At 30.8% G+C, this 14,515-nt stretch overlaps 5 protein-coding genes across 7 annotated transcripts; 2 read left to right on the top strand and 3 right to left on the bottom strand.

Annotated features, from left to right (window-relative positions):
- Window positions 1-1,325: 1,325 nt before the first annotated feature.
- LOC139099546 (transcription elongation factor B polypeptide 3-like) lies at window positions 1,326-5,819 on the bottom strand. Its single transcript, XM_070652038.1, has 5 exons — window positions 5,564-5,819; window positions 5,283-5,335; window positions 5,109-5,215; window positions 1,871-3,613; window positions 1,326-1,729 (listed from the first exon to the last, which is right to left on the bottom strand). The coding sequence occupies exons 1-5, from the start codon at window positions 5,633-5,635 to the stop codon at window positions 1,644-1,646; spliced, it is 2,061 nt and encodes a 686-aa protein (XP_070508139.1). The 5' UTR covers window positions 5,636-5,819; the 3' UTR covers window positions 1,326-1,643.
- Window positions 5,820-5,984: 165 nt separating this feature from the next.
- Srp14 (signal recognition particle 14) lies at window positions 5,985-6,847 on the top strand. The gene is made up of 3 exons (XM_070652033.1): window positions 5,985-6,121; window positions 6,177-6,249; window positions 6,308-6,847. The coding sequence occupies exons 1-3, from the start codon at window positions 6,098-6,100 to the stop codon at window positions 6,538-6,540; spliced, it is 330 nt and encodes a 109-aa protein (XP_070508134.1). The 5' UTR covers window positions 5,985-6,097; the 3' UTR covers window positions 6,541-6,847.
- Window positions 6,780-7,834, bottom strand: LOC139099542 (uncharacterized). The gene is made up of 2 exons (XM_070652032.1): window positions 7,649-7,834; window positions 6,780-7,482 (listed from the first exon to the last, which is right to left on the bottom strand). Exons 1-2 carry the CDS (start codon window positions 7,760-7,762, stop codon window positions 6,850-6,852), a joined length of 747 nt encoding a protein of 248 aa, XP_070508133.1. The 5' UTR covers window positions 7,763-7,834; the 3' UTR covers window positions 6,780-6,849.
- Window positions 7,835-8,230: 396 nt separating this feature from the next.
- Window positions 8,231-12,277, top strand: LOC139099544 (putative sodium-dependent multivitamin transporter). Of its 3 annotated transcripts, none has more exons than XM_070652034.1 (9): window positions 8,231-8,367; window positions 8,543-8,629; window positions 8,689-8,758; window positions 8,835-9,026; window positions 9,087-9,292; window positions 10,451-11,309; window positions 11,373-11,467; window positions 11,527-11,764; window positions 12,059-12,277. In XM_070652034.1, the coding sequence occupies exons 2-9, from the start codon at window positions 8,562-8,564 to the stop codon at window positions 12,080-12,082; spliced, it is 1,752 nt and encodes a 583-aa protein (XP_070508135.1). In that variant the 5' UTR covers window positions 8,231-8,367; window positions 8,543-8,561; the 3' UTR covers window positions 12,083-12,277. The 3 variants fall into 3 exon arrangements, with proteins under 3 accessions (XP_070508135.1, XP_070508136.1, XP_070508137.1); XM_070652035.1 differs by having other exon boundaries at window positions 8,254-8,391; XM_070652036.1 differs by lacking the exon at window positions 8,231-8,367 and adding an exon at window positions 8,377-8,437.
- On the bottom strand, window positions 12,065-13,813 carry LOC139099545 (UPF0415 protein C7orf25 homolog). Its single transcript, XM_070652037.1, has 3 exons — window positions 13,598-13,813; window positions 13,330-13,526; window positions 12,065-13,265 (listed from the first exon to the last, which is right to left on the bottom strand). Exons 2-3 carry the CDS (start codon window positions 13,480-13,482, stop codon window positions 12,288-12,290), a joined length of 1,131 nt encoding a protein of 376 aa, XP_070508138.1. The 5' UTR covers window positions 13,483-13,526; window positions 13,598-13,813; the 3' UTR covers window positions 12,065-12,287.
- Between the last annotated feature and the right edge of the window lie 702 nt (window positions 13,814-14,515).

The raw sequence follows: 14,515 nt of genomic DNA, 5'->3' as shown, positions 1-14,515 counted from the left end.
AAGGAATAAATCCTATTACATTCAAACATGAATGTGTAATGAAGCCGTCCATACTGAACTGTATATCATGATTGCATCAACAAGTGGACTTTGTTGAAATTCACATTTTCCCCTTTATGAATTTGATCGGCTTATGGTTTTTTATGACCTCTGAAAATATCATAACCTAAATACAAAAATTTCAGTACAAAAAGGAATGAATAAATAAGAGACATCATTTCGTGGTTTAAACAAGTCCTACTTTAATAGTTTTATTTATTTAAACTTTTTTTTCTAGTTTTAATATTGTTGTTATTTTTCATATTTTAAACAAAACAAAAAAAAAAAACAAGAAAAATTTACAACGTGTTGTAATCTTAGCTTTTCATTAACTAACAAAAGAATTTCGTTTTTGAGTCATTTAATTCATGAGATCTGAAAATGATGAGAATTTAATTTTTGTGGGAAAAAGGAAATTTTTTCGTCCTAATCGATACTGGCTTGAAATGAAGTAAGAAGCTTTTTGTCTGAAATTTATTTTCATTTACGTGAAAATTCTCTGGCTAACGAGTAAGCTGCTTAAAGAATTTTCAATTGAATTCACACTTTGTATTTTGTTCTGCTGCAGAAAATTCCTCATTTGTTCATTCAACCTTCCTCACATTGGAGATTCCAGACAATTTTTATGGAAAACATGGACTAAATAACATGAAAATTCGGACATTTATGCAATGAATTATTTCCATGAAATTTCAGACATATCAAAATGTTTATGCAACTTTTTCGATGTTTTTCTAGAAGCCATTGCAGCTTTCTGAAATATAAAATCAAAATTCGGTCCATTCCTGTTCTTTTCCTTGCCAAAGAACTGAAAGTTAAATATTTTATAGCTAAAAATGCATCAGCTACCTTGCTTTATGCAACAAGTATTAACTTTCCTGGACTTTTTGATTGTCATCATGTAAAAATATTGTCTTTTTCTTGTTTTGTAACTTCACATCACTAAGCACTGTTTGCACGACTTTAACTTGATTATTGAGAATATTTTGTGAAATGTAGCAAAGATTTGCTAATATCCTTCGTCGAATTGAACGGTATAAATAAACATTACAAAATCTTTTCGATTCTTAAACCCACAAATTCAGCCAACTCTAATGAATTCTGCTCACTGAACTTGAAAAACTAACTTTGATCAGTCAAATTGAATTAATAAATATCGTATAGTCACAAAATATCGTTATTTTGTGACAGTCAAGCATTTTAAAACTGATATATCATATTAATAAACTGTTAAAATCACACTGAACGCGAAATAGATGCACAGTTAAAATAATCAAGTCATTGCGTATTGTCAACTCAATATAAGCCAGTTTTCTTCATTTTAACTGATATTTCAATAGTTCATATTATAAAAATAAATTCTCAAAAATAAACTTAATAGTTTTTGTCGTGATATAAATTCTTCACATAGCTTCAAATGCATTTTTTTCGCAAATCATTTCACAATTGTGTAGTTTACTTCTTCTTTTCGTCGTCTTCTTTTCCTTTCTTTTCTTGATTCTCTTTCTCATTATCATTTTCAAATCTCATCTTGACATAAGGTCTAATAATTATTTTTTTCTTGCCCTATACGGAAAGAAAATTTTAATTTTTTTTTGTAAATTTTAACGCTTAAATTTTGACAAAATTTTTGCCATCATAGGAGCCTTCTTTACCAAACTTGCACGCTGCATGGTTCCACGTCCAACGACTGTTAATGAAATCAGAAAAATAAAGATTAAAAAATATTTAAAATTCAACGGTCAAAAATTATTTGAAATATAAGCGGTTTGTGTAGTTTCACACCCTGAAATTTCAAAATAACCGTTAAAAATCACAAAGTTATACTTACTCTGCTGAGCATCATCACGTAGACCAGCTGCAACTCTCAATCGAACATCACCTGCCACAGCAAGATTTGGTTGTAGATTCTTCAATGCTTCAATTCGTGCTGCCGGACTTACAACTGGTTTCCTTGACGTACCAAATTGCTCCTGTTTCCTGACAACGCCTCTCGGTGCTTTAACCATCGTATCAACAAAAGCCATTTTAGTTTTTTGTACACAATTTGATGACTTTTCTTGCATCTGTCGAATATTTTGAGTCAATCGACTCAATTTCTCCTCATCTTCACGATTACAACGTTCGTACATTTCACGCCATGATTCCATTTCCATTGGTTGTCGATTTTTCCACTTCCGTTGACAATGCGGTTTCCATAAAATGTCAGAATCATCAAGAAGGTATGGATTATAATATTCTATATTTGTTAATTGATCAGGTTTTGCTTTTTCCAAAGCTGGACGTAAAATGTCAAATGGAACCCCACCGGTGCATTCAACATAGTCTAAATTTTCGGTCAATACTCTTAAGCACATCTCATACAATTTTGGAATATCCGCACGAGCTCGTGAATTTCCACTAAAGACTCGCGTACGACTCTTTTGTGATGAGATTGATTCCTTAAGAAGTTCACTTTCAGATAAAGCATGAACATGTCGACTTTGCATTGATGATCCATAAGCATTTGAATTAATATAGTCCTTCATAGCTGAATTTAATGGAAGTGGTCGATAATCGGGTATTGAAACGTCGCTAGGTAATTCATTTACTATATCAGGTAATAAGTCTAATTTTGGTTTTTGAGTAAGCAATTTTGGAGGTTGAGTAAAGTTTTGTGCCGTTTTTGACGTTGATGGACGAGAACTGGATGATGATGATGATGATGACGATGAGGAGGAAGAGGATTTTTCCTTTTCCTTATCCTTATCCTTCTTATGTGATGATGATGAGGACGATGAAGATGACGATTTAGATTTACTTGATGAGCTACTTGAGCTGCTCGATTTAACTGATACTATTTTATCAGCCAATTGATCCTGCTTTTGTCGTTTACTAGATGAAGACGACGATGGCATATCGAAAGCTGCAAGTGCTTCAGCAAATCCCATTCCCATTGCACCATCAAACTCTTGTTCATTATCATCATTCGAATGTTTACGCTTTGTTGGTGATTTATGGTCTTTTTTCTTCGATTTGCTACTACTACTTCCATTGCTCGTTGATGACGTTTCCTTTACATCATTACTGCTATTCGACTTTTTATCACTTTTTTCATGATCACTTTTCATCTTCTTTGATTTTGATTCATTCTCTTTGGATTCAACATCCTCACGGCTACGTTTATGGGAATTTGATGTCTTATGACTAGATGAGGATGATGAGGATGTGTGATGACTTTTGTGATGCTTACTTTCAGATGATTTACTATCATTACTTTTCTTATGTTCCTTACTTTTATGATCTGAGTGATGATGGTGATTATTACTTGACGAACTCGAATGATGATTGTGATTTGACGAACTAGATTGGTGATTATTTGTTGAACTTAAATGATTTGTGTGGTGCTTTGATGAGCTTGAATGATTATTAGTGCCTGATGAACTCGAATGGTGATTTGATGACGAAGAGCTTGAACTCTTTGACTTCTTATTGCTATTCGAACTATCTGACGATGACTTTTCTAGCTTTTTTGAATCGTGCTTCTCGCGAGGTGGCTGAGGAGCTTCAAATTTGTGTTCATCTTCATCCATTGCTGTGAATTAAAGAATTGATATTTTGTTATTAATTAAAAGTTGTCAATATTTAGTTATAAAATTTCTAATAATTTAACTGTCGAAAAAAATTTAAATTTTAATGATCAAAATAAATTTCAAAAACAGGTCAGGCGGACAAATTTTGGGCATAAACACCTCAATATCAAAACATTCTAAAAAGTAAACAAATATGACCTTGGGGACAGAGCTTTAAATATTCATAGCTAGGCAGCCTTTTGTGTATAATTTGTCTGAAATCTGCCCATAAACCACAATGATTAGAAATATCAAGTCTATACGCATAATATCAGTTTCAATTTCTGTTTATGTCAGGCATTTAGTATGGGAAAATAATATAGATTTTTTGTGCTATTAATTATGCGTTATATGCTTGCATGTTTATATTCCCATTACTACAAACAACGGAGCTTTAAACTTTTAATGCTGACTATCCAAAATATCAATAGCAAACTAGACAATTCATTTGTTTTTGTTGCCAACTTGAAGTTCTACATTTTCACGGTCAATGGCTGCTTAATTAACAAATACAACACTACACATGCTGCACTTGTTATGTCACATCATGCAGCGACAAATGAGCAGACTGCGTTAAATAATTTCACACTTTATGCACAAGAATTTTGATAAATGATGAATAATTTCAACTGGATTTTGTTAATTTCGTCACAATTCACTGTCTGTACAAATGTTGCTTGTCACTGCTCATAATCTCACGATTTTATCACAAATTTAATATTTCTTATCTCGAAATTGATGCATGAAAAAAGTCAATAACCGAAATTTTTTGTTTCACAGGCTGAAAATCGTCTGTAATTAAGCAGTTACTTGTAATTTATCAAAGCTATAACTTAAGGTTCAATGATTTTTCTAGAGATAAGACATCAATCATAAAGATCCAGTACAAATACGAAGATCCAGTAAATCATCTTTACGAAATTGTGTTACTTATCAATTTTTGGGAGATTTTCAGTAATATTTAGGCAGTAAGATCTACCAGAAGACTTTTAAGTGCTTTATCAGCATTGAAAACCGTCTGAATTGTGGAAATATGTGTGACTTACTTAGATGAAAATAATTAAGCATGTTAACTGGAGAAATTTTCATTTTTGATTGATTTTTTTTATATTTTTCACAAGACTTGAAATTAAAGTGTTTCTTGATTAGATTAACTTTCGATTGATCGTAAATGTTTTTTGCGGGATAATCTCCTTTGTCATAAAAAACTATAATTGAATTTTAGTCCTGAATTTTCACATGCTTTTTCTGCACTACCGATACTTTTTGCGCAATTTATCAAATTTTAGGAACTTTTCAGACTAAACTTCTAGTTTCTAATCTTAATTAAGCAATAATAATCACTGTGCAATCCTCAAAAACAAAGAAACTTGCTTTAAAGCTTTATATTTTCGTAAATTGTTGTAGACCTGCTTTGATCACCAAAAAAAAAATTTCTGACTAAATTCAAAAACTTACTGTTAATCAATTTCTTCCACTTTGTGACGAGGTCTGAAGCCAGTTCACCTACTTCGCCGTCTTTTTCCCTAAGTGAATTGACAGTTTTACCGATTCCGGTTTCTTGTCTGCAAGATATAACGTGGTAAATGACATTTTATTAAGTGCATAATCCAGAAATTCTTTAATACTTACAAATCCTGTACATTAATCCGTAAATTCTGCAACTTCTTTAAACAATGCAAGACCTAATATTCGTGAGAAAGTAAAATTATGATGAGAAATATAGCAAAAGTGACGTCAAAGATAAGAATTAATGTTGTCTGATTTAGAAAGTGGTCGGAATTCCACAATAGTTGAATAAATTTACGTAAAAAAAGATGATACGTGTACGGAACTGCTTGTCTTTATATAAAATAATTCTAATAAATGTCACTGTAACTGCTTTCACAGTCACTGCATTAAATAATACTTACTCGCTCTAAATTGTCTTTTGATTTTTCTATAGAATTTTGATAATGTCTTATAAAATTAATTTTCTCGTCCATTATAAAGTTCTGTTATACTCAATACACGAGATATAATCATGAAATTTCAATTTCAAATTGTTCTATAGTTCTTATTTTATACACGGATCACATTAATTATATTAAATTTCACGTATTAAAGACTCAAACTAATTAATTTAGTTTTTCAACTTTAATTTTTCCTTTTATCGTATCTTCACGCCACTGCTTTTCACACAGTTGTGCACCCCTGCAGAGTTGGTCATTTGAATTTATTCTTTAACTGTAATTTTCTTATCTAATTGATGTCAATAAAAGCCTAGCTGGATCTTTTTATCTTCTTTTAATAAAATTTTATATATTTTCTCCTTTATATATATAAGATATTTGCAGATATTAAGCAAATCAGCATCAAAACAACAACATCCATTCCAACTCTGGCAGCTGCCTTGTCACATCATTACAAATTTTTATAAAAAGAAAATATTTTAAACAGAATTAAAAATGGTTTTACTGCAATATAATGAGGTAACTTAATTAAACCATCAATAGTTTACAAGATCTAATATGTATCCATCCACAGTTTCTCACACAAGTGACGATACTAGCTCAAAAAGTCAGAAATGAGAGTGCATTTACTATAACATTTAAACAATGTGAGTTAATCTAATTAATCTGCTTTAAATAAGTCATAAATCAATTTTATTATTTAAGATGATGGAATCGATAAACCAACGCCGAGAGAAGGAAGACCGCCTCATCCAGAACCAGCCGAAAATTTATGTCTGATAAGAATGAAGGCAAAAAACAAGAAATTATCAACAGTTGTTAAGAAATCAGACATAACTAAAGTGATGGAATCATATGGAAAGATAATGAAGGCTAATATGGATGGATTGAAGAAGGTGAAACGAGTAAAGAACAAGACAAAAGCTCTCCAAGGTTGATTTTTAAGTGGGTTTTATGATCAAAAGGATTGGATTGACTTGACTGAGCTGGATCTTTGTTGATTATAGACTGTCGTGCTGGATTGGTGCTTCGTAGCTTTTGGAACTAGAATGAATGTGTTTTTTAAAGATCCTAAATGATTAAGAAACTACATCAAGTAGTTTTAAAATCAGAAAACCAGCTTAAACATCCAGAACAACAATATCCAGCTCAATCAAGTGAATCCACAATGTTCTTATTATTATTCTCAAATAATGTGCATTGATTTTTGTAATATAATTAAGACATTTAAAACAGAAACTTAAATTTTATGGCTTTTCATACATAATTGTGTATAAAACTTCTTGTATCTTAATTCTAGCTCTCATATTCTTCTCGTCAGGTAAATTGTCAAGTGTTGATTTTAGGGATTGAAGGAAAAGCTCATTTGATGATAAAAGACTGCTGGATTTTGGCTTAATGTCTGAATTGTGGGAGGCTTTTGAGAATGAATTTGAATCTCTGGCATTCATTTGTGTTTCCTCATGCTCTTCATCCTCCTCTTCCTCTTCAAATGGCTCTATAATTATATGTGTTGGAACTGATGAATGCTGTTCTGCCTTAATACTATTATTATCTTCTGGTTCCATGTCATTCTCAATAAACTCAAAATGCATATCTGGGGACACTGGATCTGTAATAATCTGATGTTCCTTTTCCTTTTTCACTGCTCTGGCAAGATCCGTCCGTCTCATTGGTGATTTCGCAAAGGATTTAACTTGACCTTCCTTAAATGAAGTTTTCATGTCGTTATACCAACTTAATCTTGGTACATAATTGGCAATTGTAGCTTCTTTATTCTTCTCCTGCATATATGTCGTTCTGTAAATTCGTATTTTATTCCGCACTTCATTTAGAGTCAGACCAAATTCCTCCATAAGTCTTTCGTATGCTTTAAGTTTCTGGAAGTGAACAATTTAAATGATTTAAAATTAGTTAAGGTATGTAATCTTATTCTAATCATTTACTTGACCTAAATCCATGTTAAATTCAGAGTCATGAACGAAAATTATTTAATAACTTTCGAGTTAATTAACATAACTGGAAGTTTAAATGCCAAATATTTACCTCAGCTTTTTGCGAATATCCATTACTGCTAGCGTCCCAAAGTGCTGGTTTTTGAAGATATGCGGTAATAAAGTTCTTTGTTTTTGTCTCATTCCAGCGTTCTTTCTGTGCCATCTTTAATTTGATTAAAGATATTTTTGTGATTTAAAATCAACAACTTTCGTTTGTATTTTTTCGAATGTTTTTCGAAAATCAGTTAATTTCGAAAAAATTGTTCCAAGCAAAAAATGTTTCATTTTCAACGCATTTCACAAGAAAATGTGAAGTTTCAGAGCTTAAAGTTTTATTGTGTGTCATTATTCTGATGATTATGTGTACTTTATTATTTTTCTTGTGATTTTGTTTAATTTAGCAGTGAATTCTGTGGGTTTTTAGCAATTAAATGATTTTTTGTGAAAACTTTATTGATTTTGGATCAAACTGTCGTTGAAAATTTCAAATTTAAAATAACCGTTAAGAGTGAAATTTTTATGTACAAATATCTTCACCTTAATTAATCTTTCTGCCTACAAAACCTAATTAAATGAACAACGTCGGATTGAAATTCAAGGAACAAATCAATCCGCGATTACAATTTGAGTTTTTATCACTCTTTATGACTTTGAAAATACAGTGTTTTTCAGTAGTGAAATAACTTTGTGTAAAAAAATGGATTGACAGCGATTTTAATTAAATAACATAATTAAAGTACATCAGTTTGTGTTAAATTCATCACAACAGTTTAGTACAAAGTCTATTTTATTGTAATATTTTGTTTTTATCATCCATAAATTGTGTTTTCTATTAAAAGTAATTAAAATTCATGAATGGTGTCAAAAAAGTCAAAGACTGCATTGAAAAAAATCTTTAATTTACTTGATCGAAATATTTATATAACATTCAATCATTTTCCAGATATTAAGTTCTATTCGTTATGGCTTTTGGTGCTCTGGATTACATAGTTGTTGCTGCTGTTCTGCTGGTTTCAATCGGAATTGGATTGTAAGTTTTACATGCATAATCATTTACTGATAATAATCAACATTATCACAAACTTACAGATATGTTCGATGCACGGGAAATCGACAAAAGTCCAATGATGAATTTATTCTGGCCAATCGCAGCATGACAGTAAGTTTTTAATTCATAATTTATGAATTATTATTAAGGATTATGACGATTCACATTTCATCTTATTCCCATGCAGGTTCTACCCGTTGCATTTAGTCTTATGGCCAGTTTTATGTCATCAATTACACTATTGGGGGTATCCAGTGAAATTTATATGTTCGGAATTCAATTTGTTGTCATTAATTTCGCGTACTTAATTGCGACACCAATTGCTGCGAACTTATTTTTGCCTGTATTTTATAAACTACAAGCTGCAAGTGCTTATGAGGTAATTTCAAATCGCTTAGACATGCATTTTAAAGTAATTACAAAATTTTCATATTTTTAGTACTTAGAATGTCGTTTTGGAAAACTAGCAAGAGTTTCAGCTTCTCTAGCATACTCACTACAAATGATATTATACATGGGAATCGTTGTATATGCCCCAGCATTAGCCTTGGAATCTGCGGTTGGGATTGATAAGGAACTGGCTATAATTATTATTGGAATCACAGTCATTATTTATTGCTGTATTGGGGGTATTAAGGCTGTTCTGTGAGTATTTTTTATGTATAATAATTTGAGAGATTATTAAGACCTTGCAATTTTAAGTTTTGTTTGTGTCTGTCTTCTTGTTTATTTGTCGATTCAATTTATAAGGGAGTTTCTTTGGATGATTTTTTGAAAAATTTTGTTGAAGAATCGATTTTTTGGAAAATATTTCCACTAAAGTGCTTCATATTATTGTTTAAACTGATTCATTAGGCCGAAAACTATCATATTATTTTAGTTGTGGATACTGAAACGCTGTATTAATTAAGCTATTTCGATTCTTCGGTCAATAACTCGAATTTTCTATTATTTGCATCCGAAGAATCGAAAAATAGACAAAACTAGAAATGCTACAGTTTAATGACTGGTACCAAATGATAAAACATTCTTAAATTTATCATTTTATGCTCTTAGTTCTGACCATTATTCATCAATTAAAGAGATATTTCGATTCTTTGAAAATAAATTTTGGTGATCGAGTTATTTTTGAGCTTTTTTTTCCTAATCCGTGCAGAAAAATACCAAATGAAATTTTCAGAAAAACTCAAATTTTCGTCTTTATTTAGCATTTTAATGTTAAATAACTAATAATTCAGCAAGAATTAATGACAGAAGACTGTTTAAAGTTAAATAATGCTATCAAAACATGAAATTAGGAGAGATTTTAATGAAAACACTTTTTATTACTAAAATTGAAATAACCTTGGATTATAAAAGCTCTTTTTCAAAAATTCAACTCATCCAAAGAAACTCCCATAAGAATCACTGTCTGACAATGTTTCTTCTTTATTGGACCGACATTTCTTTTGCGATTCATCAGATTCATATATATGTCACTTTAAGTTTCTTGTTTACATACAATCGTGTTCCGTGCAGATAAGATAATTGAGAATATCCATTTGAGATCAATTGGTTAAAAAAAATTAATAAATTCTAACGGTTTTTAAAAATTCAAATTATAACGGCTTTCAAAAATTTGAATTTATTCAAAAAAGTTTTCAAATTCAAAACAACAGTTATAAAAATAATGAATACATTGGAATCAAGTCAAGGCCACTAGCAAGGCAAAGGTCAATCAAAAATGCGTATCAATCATAAATCCCCAATAATTTCCTGAAAATATTCTTATCAAATTAATGTTGTTTACCTTTTTTTTTACAGACTTACTGATGTGTTTCAGTCAATATTGATGTTTGTAGCTGTATTTTTAGTCATAATATCAGGAATAAGCTATGCTGGTGGCATTGGCAATATAATTGAAGAAGCAAAGAAAGGTGGTCGATGGGAATTGCTGAACTTTAATCCCGATCCAACCGTACGACATTCATGGTTCTCATTAATTATTGGCGGAATGTTTACATACTTAAGTCTGTATGCCGTGAATCAAACTCAAGTTCAAAGGTTAATGACTGTTAAAAGTTTAAAAGGTGCACAGCAAGCACTGTGGTGGAGTTGGCCGATTTTATTGTTATTATCAATCACCACGTCGTTTAGTGGACTTGTTATATATTATTACTACAGGAACTGTGATCCATTGCTGGCAAAAAGAATCACAAATGCAGATCAAATGATGCCAATATATATTGTTGATGTTCTAGGACATATTCCTGGTATAACTGGATTATTTGTGGCTGGTGTCTTCTCAGCAACACTTAGCACTGTCTCGTCGTGCTTAAACTCTCTGGCTGCTGTTACTTTAGAGGATTATTTCAAGCCAATGTACAAATTAATATCAAAGAAGGAACTTCAAGTTGATGAATCAAGATCAGCAGTTCCGACAAAAATAATTGCAGGAATTTATGGATTTGTGTGTATTGGAACAGCATTTTTGGCTGAAAAATTTGGTGGAATTTTACAAATTTCATTGACAATTTTTGGTGCTGTTGGAGGTCCATTACTGGCATTATTCACATTGGGAATGAGTTTTTTGAATCCTAATGAGTATGGATCAGTTATTGGGCTGTTTTCTGGCGTTCTTACTTCACTAATGATTGGATTTGCTGATAAACCAAGAGCGATTGTAAGTTACTGAATTTTGGTTCCAATTTTAAGGCATTAATTGTAATATTTGTGTCATTTTCAGCCTTTACAAACAAATCTCGAAGACTGCTCGCAATTTAATATTTATAATTTAACTCGAAGCATTCCACAACCTTTAAGCACTAGAAGTAGCGAAGAGTAAGTTCCAATTAGCAATGCCTTATCCATTAATCCTTAATTTCCATTTCTTTTTTTAGATACTTTTATTTATTTAGACTAAGTTATTGGTATACAGTCGTTATTGGATTTTTTATCACATTTTTTGTTGGATATTTTGCAAGCATGATACTTAAAATTTTGAATTATCATGGAACTGATAAAGTTTACATCGATGGCAATAAGAATTTAATTAATTATGATTTATTTATGCCACCAATTGCGGCACGTCTCAAGGAACGAAGAAAGAAGAAGGGACATTTGATCACAAATATTGCTGTAAGTATTTGGTTTTCAAAATTTGTTTGAAAACTAACGGATTTTTGAAATTTGAAAGATATTTATTCCATTGGAATAATGGAATTATTCAAGAATATACTGGAATATTTGGAACTTTTCAATGGAATCCTGGAATTTTCCAGAAAAATTTCAAATATTCAAATTTAAAATATTTGTAACTGACAAATTTAACTACAAAATTCAATATTCCAACAAATCAATTAAGACAAACTAACTTTGAACTTGATATTTATCACATTTATTTCAATAACATTCCAATTATTTTTATTACAGCTCGAATCGGTAACAAAATTATAAATTAAGTCATACAACATAGAACTGAATTTAAAAAAACTCGAAACAAATCGTACTGAAATTCTTGTCTTCCAAAAAGAAATATAATCGAAATTGTGTAACAAATAATTAGCAAAGTAAGGATTTAGAAAAGAAAGTATTGTAGTACAATAATCTCCGAAAGTGCAGGTTTAATAAAATAAATATAATTCATATTAATTCACAGCTATTAAATGTCAATTTTTTCACGTTGTTTCAGTTCTGTCAATACTCTTGCTGAATGATTAATCATTGGAATATCCAAATTTCTCATTTTTGCAGCTCGTTTAAATCCACAATTTGAGGATGTCGTCACGGCTTTATGATATATTCCAAAGGCAAAAATTTTTCTTGATCGTTCCTTAATTTGTGCTGATAAATCGACATTGATGATTTCTTCGGGATGCTCAACATCTGGAAGTACTGTAATGCGACTTTTAAATTCTTCAGCTCGTCGTTTCTCGTTTGGACCGGCAAGAAGTTTAATTATTTCATCAAATGATTTAACGGCTGTTTCACATGCGATCAGCTTCTTTCCTTCAAAAATCTTATCAAGTACGGGTTTAATTGGTTCCTTTCGTTCAAGTGTTGCTTGATCGTCCAAAATCTTCTCGTTAAATTTATAGTTAATTCCACCATTACACAATTCACTAATATAGGCTAACATTGTTGTGACATCAATATTTAATGTTTTAGACACTTGTTGATCATCTCTTAGAGATTCACATGCTAGATATTTTCTACCTAATATAATTCCATTCTCTTCCAATTCATTCTCGATATTCTCATCAATAGGATTGAGAAAGTCAAAAATGACCTTTGGTGGTCGAAAGAAATTCTGTTCTGTGTCCAGTGCCATGTCTAAATATTCTTCACCAACTTCTATGATATCTTTACATCCATATTCACATCTGCCCATAACTTCATCAATTATTGATTCACTGTTACGGGCTATAATCTTAATCCATAAGACTTCATCACTATCATCACAGACAATATCAATTCTTATTGACTTATCGTCAATATTTCTCCTTTTAATTTGTGCAATTGCTGTAATTTTGTGATATTTTGAGTAACGTTCTAATGAGTTGACTAAATGACTGTAAAAGATTAGATTCGTACAATGGAGTTTTCTACGGACATTTTCAATGTCATTGACTGATTTGAGCTAAAAGAGATGTAAGCATTACTTTGTATTATGAAATTTAAATCTATTGATTATATTCACAAACCTTTTGAAGAAATTTAATTTCCTTTTCTATGGATCTCTTTGTCTTAATTGCTCCATCGACCTTTGAGTAATTGCTCTCTAGCTTATCAATCAATTCCATTGCTAAATTTACTTTTTCGTCGATTAATGACTCGATATTTTCACAATTTTCCATTTTCACTCAAAGTCTTTGATTTTTCACAATTCACAGCACGAAATCTGTAATTAAAAAATGTTAAGTAATTAGATTTATTACATGACGAGTGCTTTAATAGCTTAATTAAACGTACTTAAAAAGGAGAAAAATTCAATATTTACAAAATATGAAACTGTAATAAGATTTAAAGCTACGACGATTTTATGAAGGGCACGAACTGCCGTTTTGAAATTTGAATTTAAAATTTATTTACTCGTTTAATAATTCTCAACGGTTTGTTTAATTAAATTAATTGTAGTGATGAAAAGAATATCAAAGAGTTATTTTGCCCTTAAAATTGTAAACAAACGCGTGGCTTTAGGGTGGCCAATGTTTGATGGAATAATAATTGATGGATTTATTTTCTCAGGTTGTTTTACAGACGGAATGTTAAAATTACGCTAGAGTTTTCAATTTCTCGAACTGGTTTAAGGTTTCGAATGTTAAAGCTGGCATCAGAAGTTCTCGACGCGTGACTATGGACCCAATATAATATGACTTTAGTGCCTATTGTTGACGTTCACCTGATAACGAACTTTTCACTTAACAATAAGATTCTCGGAAGATAGAAGGATGAACAATATTTACCTTACAGATTAACTGGATCTTAAGTCTTTGAATGTTCACCGTAAGGTCTATAAGTATTTGTAATTTGGCCACGCCTTAGCAGTTGTTGATTTTGGAAATACTTAGTTCCATATAATTAGCTACCGATTTGCTTATTTTAATCAAACAAATGTTAAAGGTTTGCTTTGTTCCAAAGTTTGAAATCGAATAAAAAATATTTCAAACCACGCCATTTTATATTTGATAATTCAGCACATTATATTCTGAGAATTTTGCAAAACAATTTTGAGGTTAAAATATTTTTATATTAATTTTAACTTGAAATTCAACATCTTTTGGCGATTTTTTTGTAATTGCAGTTGATTATGTAGTTTAATTATGGTCAGTGTTAATATTTAATAATGATAGCTCGGGCAAAATATGCCACACGGCTATAATATTAATA

The sequence above is a fragment of the Chironomus tepperi genome, unplaced genomic scaffold, assembly GCF_022539635.2.
Source record: "Chironomus tepperi strain 1889 unplaced genomic scaffold, CSIRO-AGI_Ctep_v1 contig_473, whole genome shotgun sequence".
NCBI classification, from domain to species: domain Eukaryota; kingdom Metazoa; phylum Arthropoda; class Insecta; order Diptera; family Chironomidae; genus Chironomus; species Chironomus tepperi.
The sequence above is the reverse complement of the archived record's forward strand: the minus strand, read 5'-3'. Positions and strand labels throughout refer to the sequence as shown.

What these genes read in the sequence shown, in the direction of transcription:
- LOC139099546 (XM_070652038.1), bottom strand. Translation starts at nt 5,635, where the DNA reads ATGGACGAGAAAATTAATTTTATAAGACATTATCAAAATTCTATAGAA. An exon ending in CAAAAGACAATTTAGAGCGA is followed by an intron (nt 5,336 to 5,563) that starts GTAAGTATTATT and finishes CACGAATATTAG; the next exon opens with GTCTTGCATTGTTTAAAGAA. An exon ending in GTGGAAGAAATTGATTAACA is followed by an intron (nt 3,614 to 5,108) that starts GTAAGTTTTTGA and finishes TTTAATTCACAG; the next exon opens with CAATGGATGAAGATGAACAC.
- Srp14 (XM_070652033.1), top strand. Translation starts at nt 6,098, where the DNA reads ATGGTTTTACTGCAATATAATGAG. An exon ending in TTTTACTGCAATATAATGAG is followed by an intron (nt 6,122 to 6,176) that starts GTAACTTAATTA and finishes ATCCATCCACAG; the next exon opens with TTTCTCACACAAGTGACGAT. An exon ending in TACTATAACATTTAAACAAT is followed by an intron (nt 6,250 to 6,307) that starts GTGAGTTAATCT and finishes TTATTATTTAAG; the next exon opens with ATGATGGAATCGATAAACCA.
- LOC139099542 (XM_070652032.1), bottom strand. Translation starts at nt 7,762, where the DNA reads ATGGCACAGAAAGAACGCTGGAATGAGACAAAAACAAAGAACTTTATT. An exon ending in GATATTCGCAAAAAGCTGAG is followed by an intron (nt 7,483 to 7,648) that starts GTAAATATTTGG and finishes GTTCACTTCCAG; the next exon opens with AAACTTAAAGCATACGAAAG.
- LOC139099544 (XM_070652034.1), top strand. Translation starts at nt 8,562, where the DNA reads ATGGCTTTTGGTGCTCTGGATTACATAGTTGTTGCTGCTGTTCTGCTG. An exon ending in AAGCTGCAAGTGCTTATGAG is followed by an intron (nt 9,027 to 9,086) that starts GTAATTTCAAAT and finishes TCATATTTTTAG; the next exon opens with TACTTAGAATGTCGTTTTGG. An exon ending in CTGATAAACCAAGAGCGATT is followed by an intron (nt 11,310 to 11,372) that starts GTAAGTTACTGA and finishes TGTCATTTTCAG; the next exon opens with CCTTTACAAACAAATCTCGA.
- LOC139099545 (XM_070652037.1), bottom strand. Translation starts at nt 13,482, where the DNA reads ATGGAAAATTGTGAAAATATCGAGTCATTAATCGACGAAAAAGTAAAT. An exon ending in AAATTAAATTTCTTCAAAAG is followed by an intron (nt 13,266 to 13,329) that starts GTTTGTGAATAT and finishes CATCTCTTTTAG; the next exon opens with CTCAAATCAGTCAATGACAT.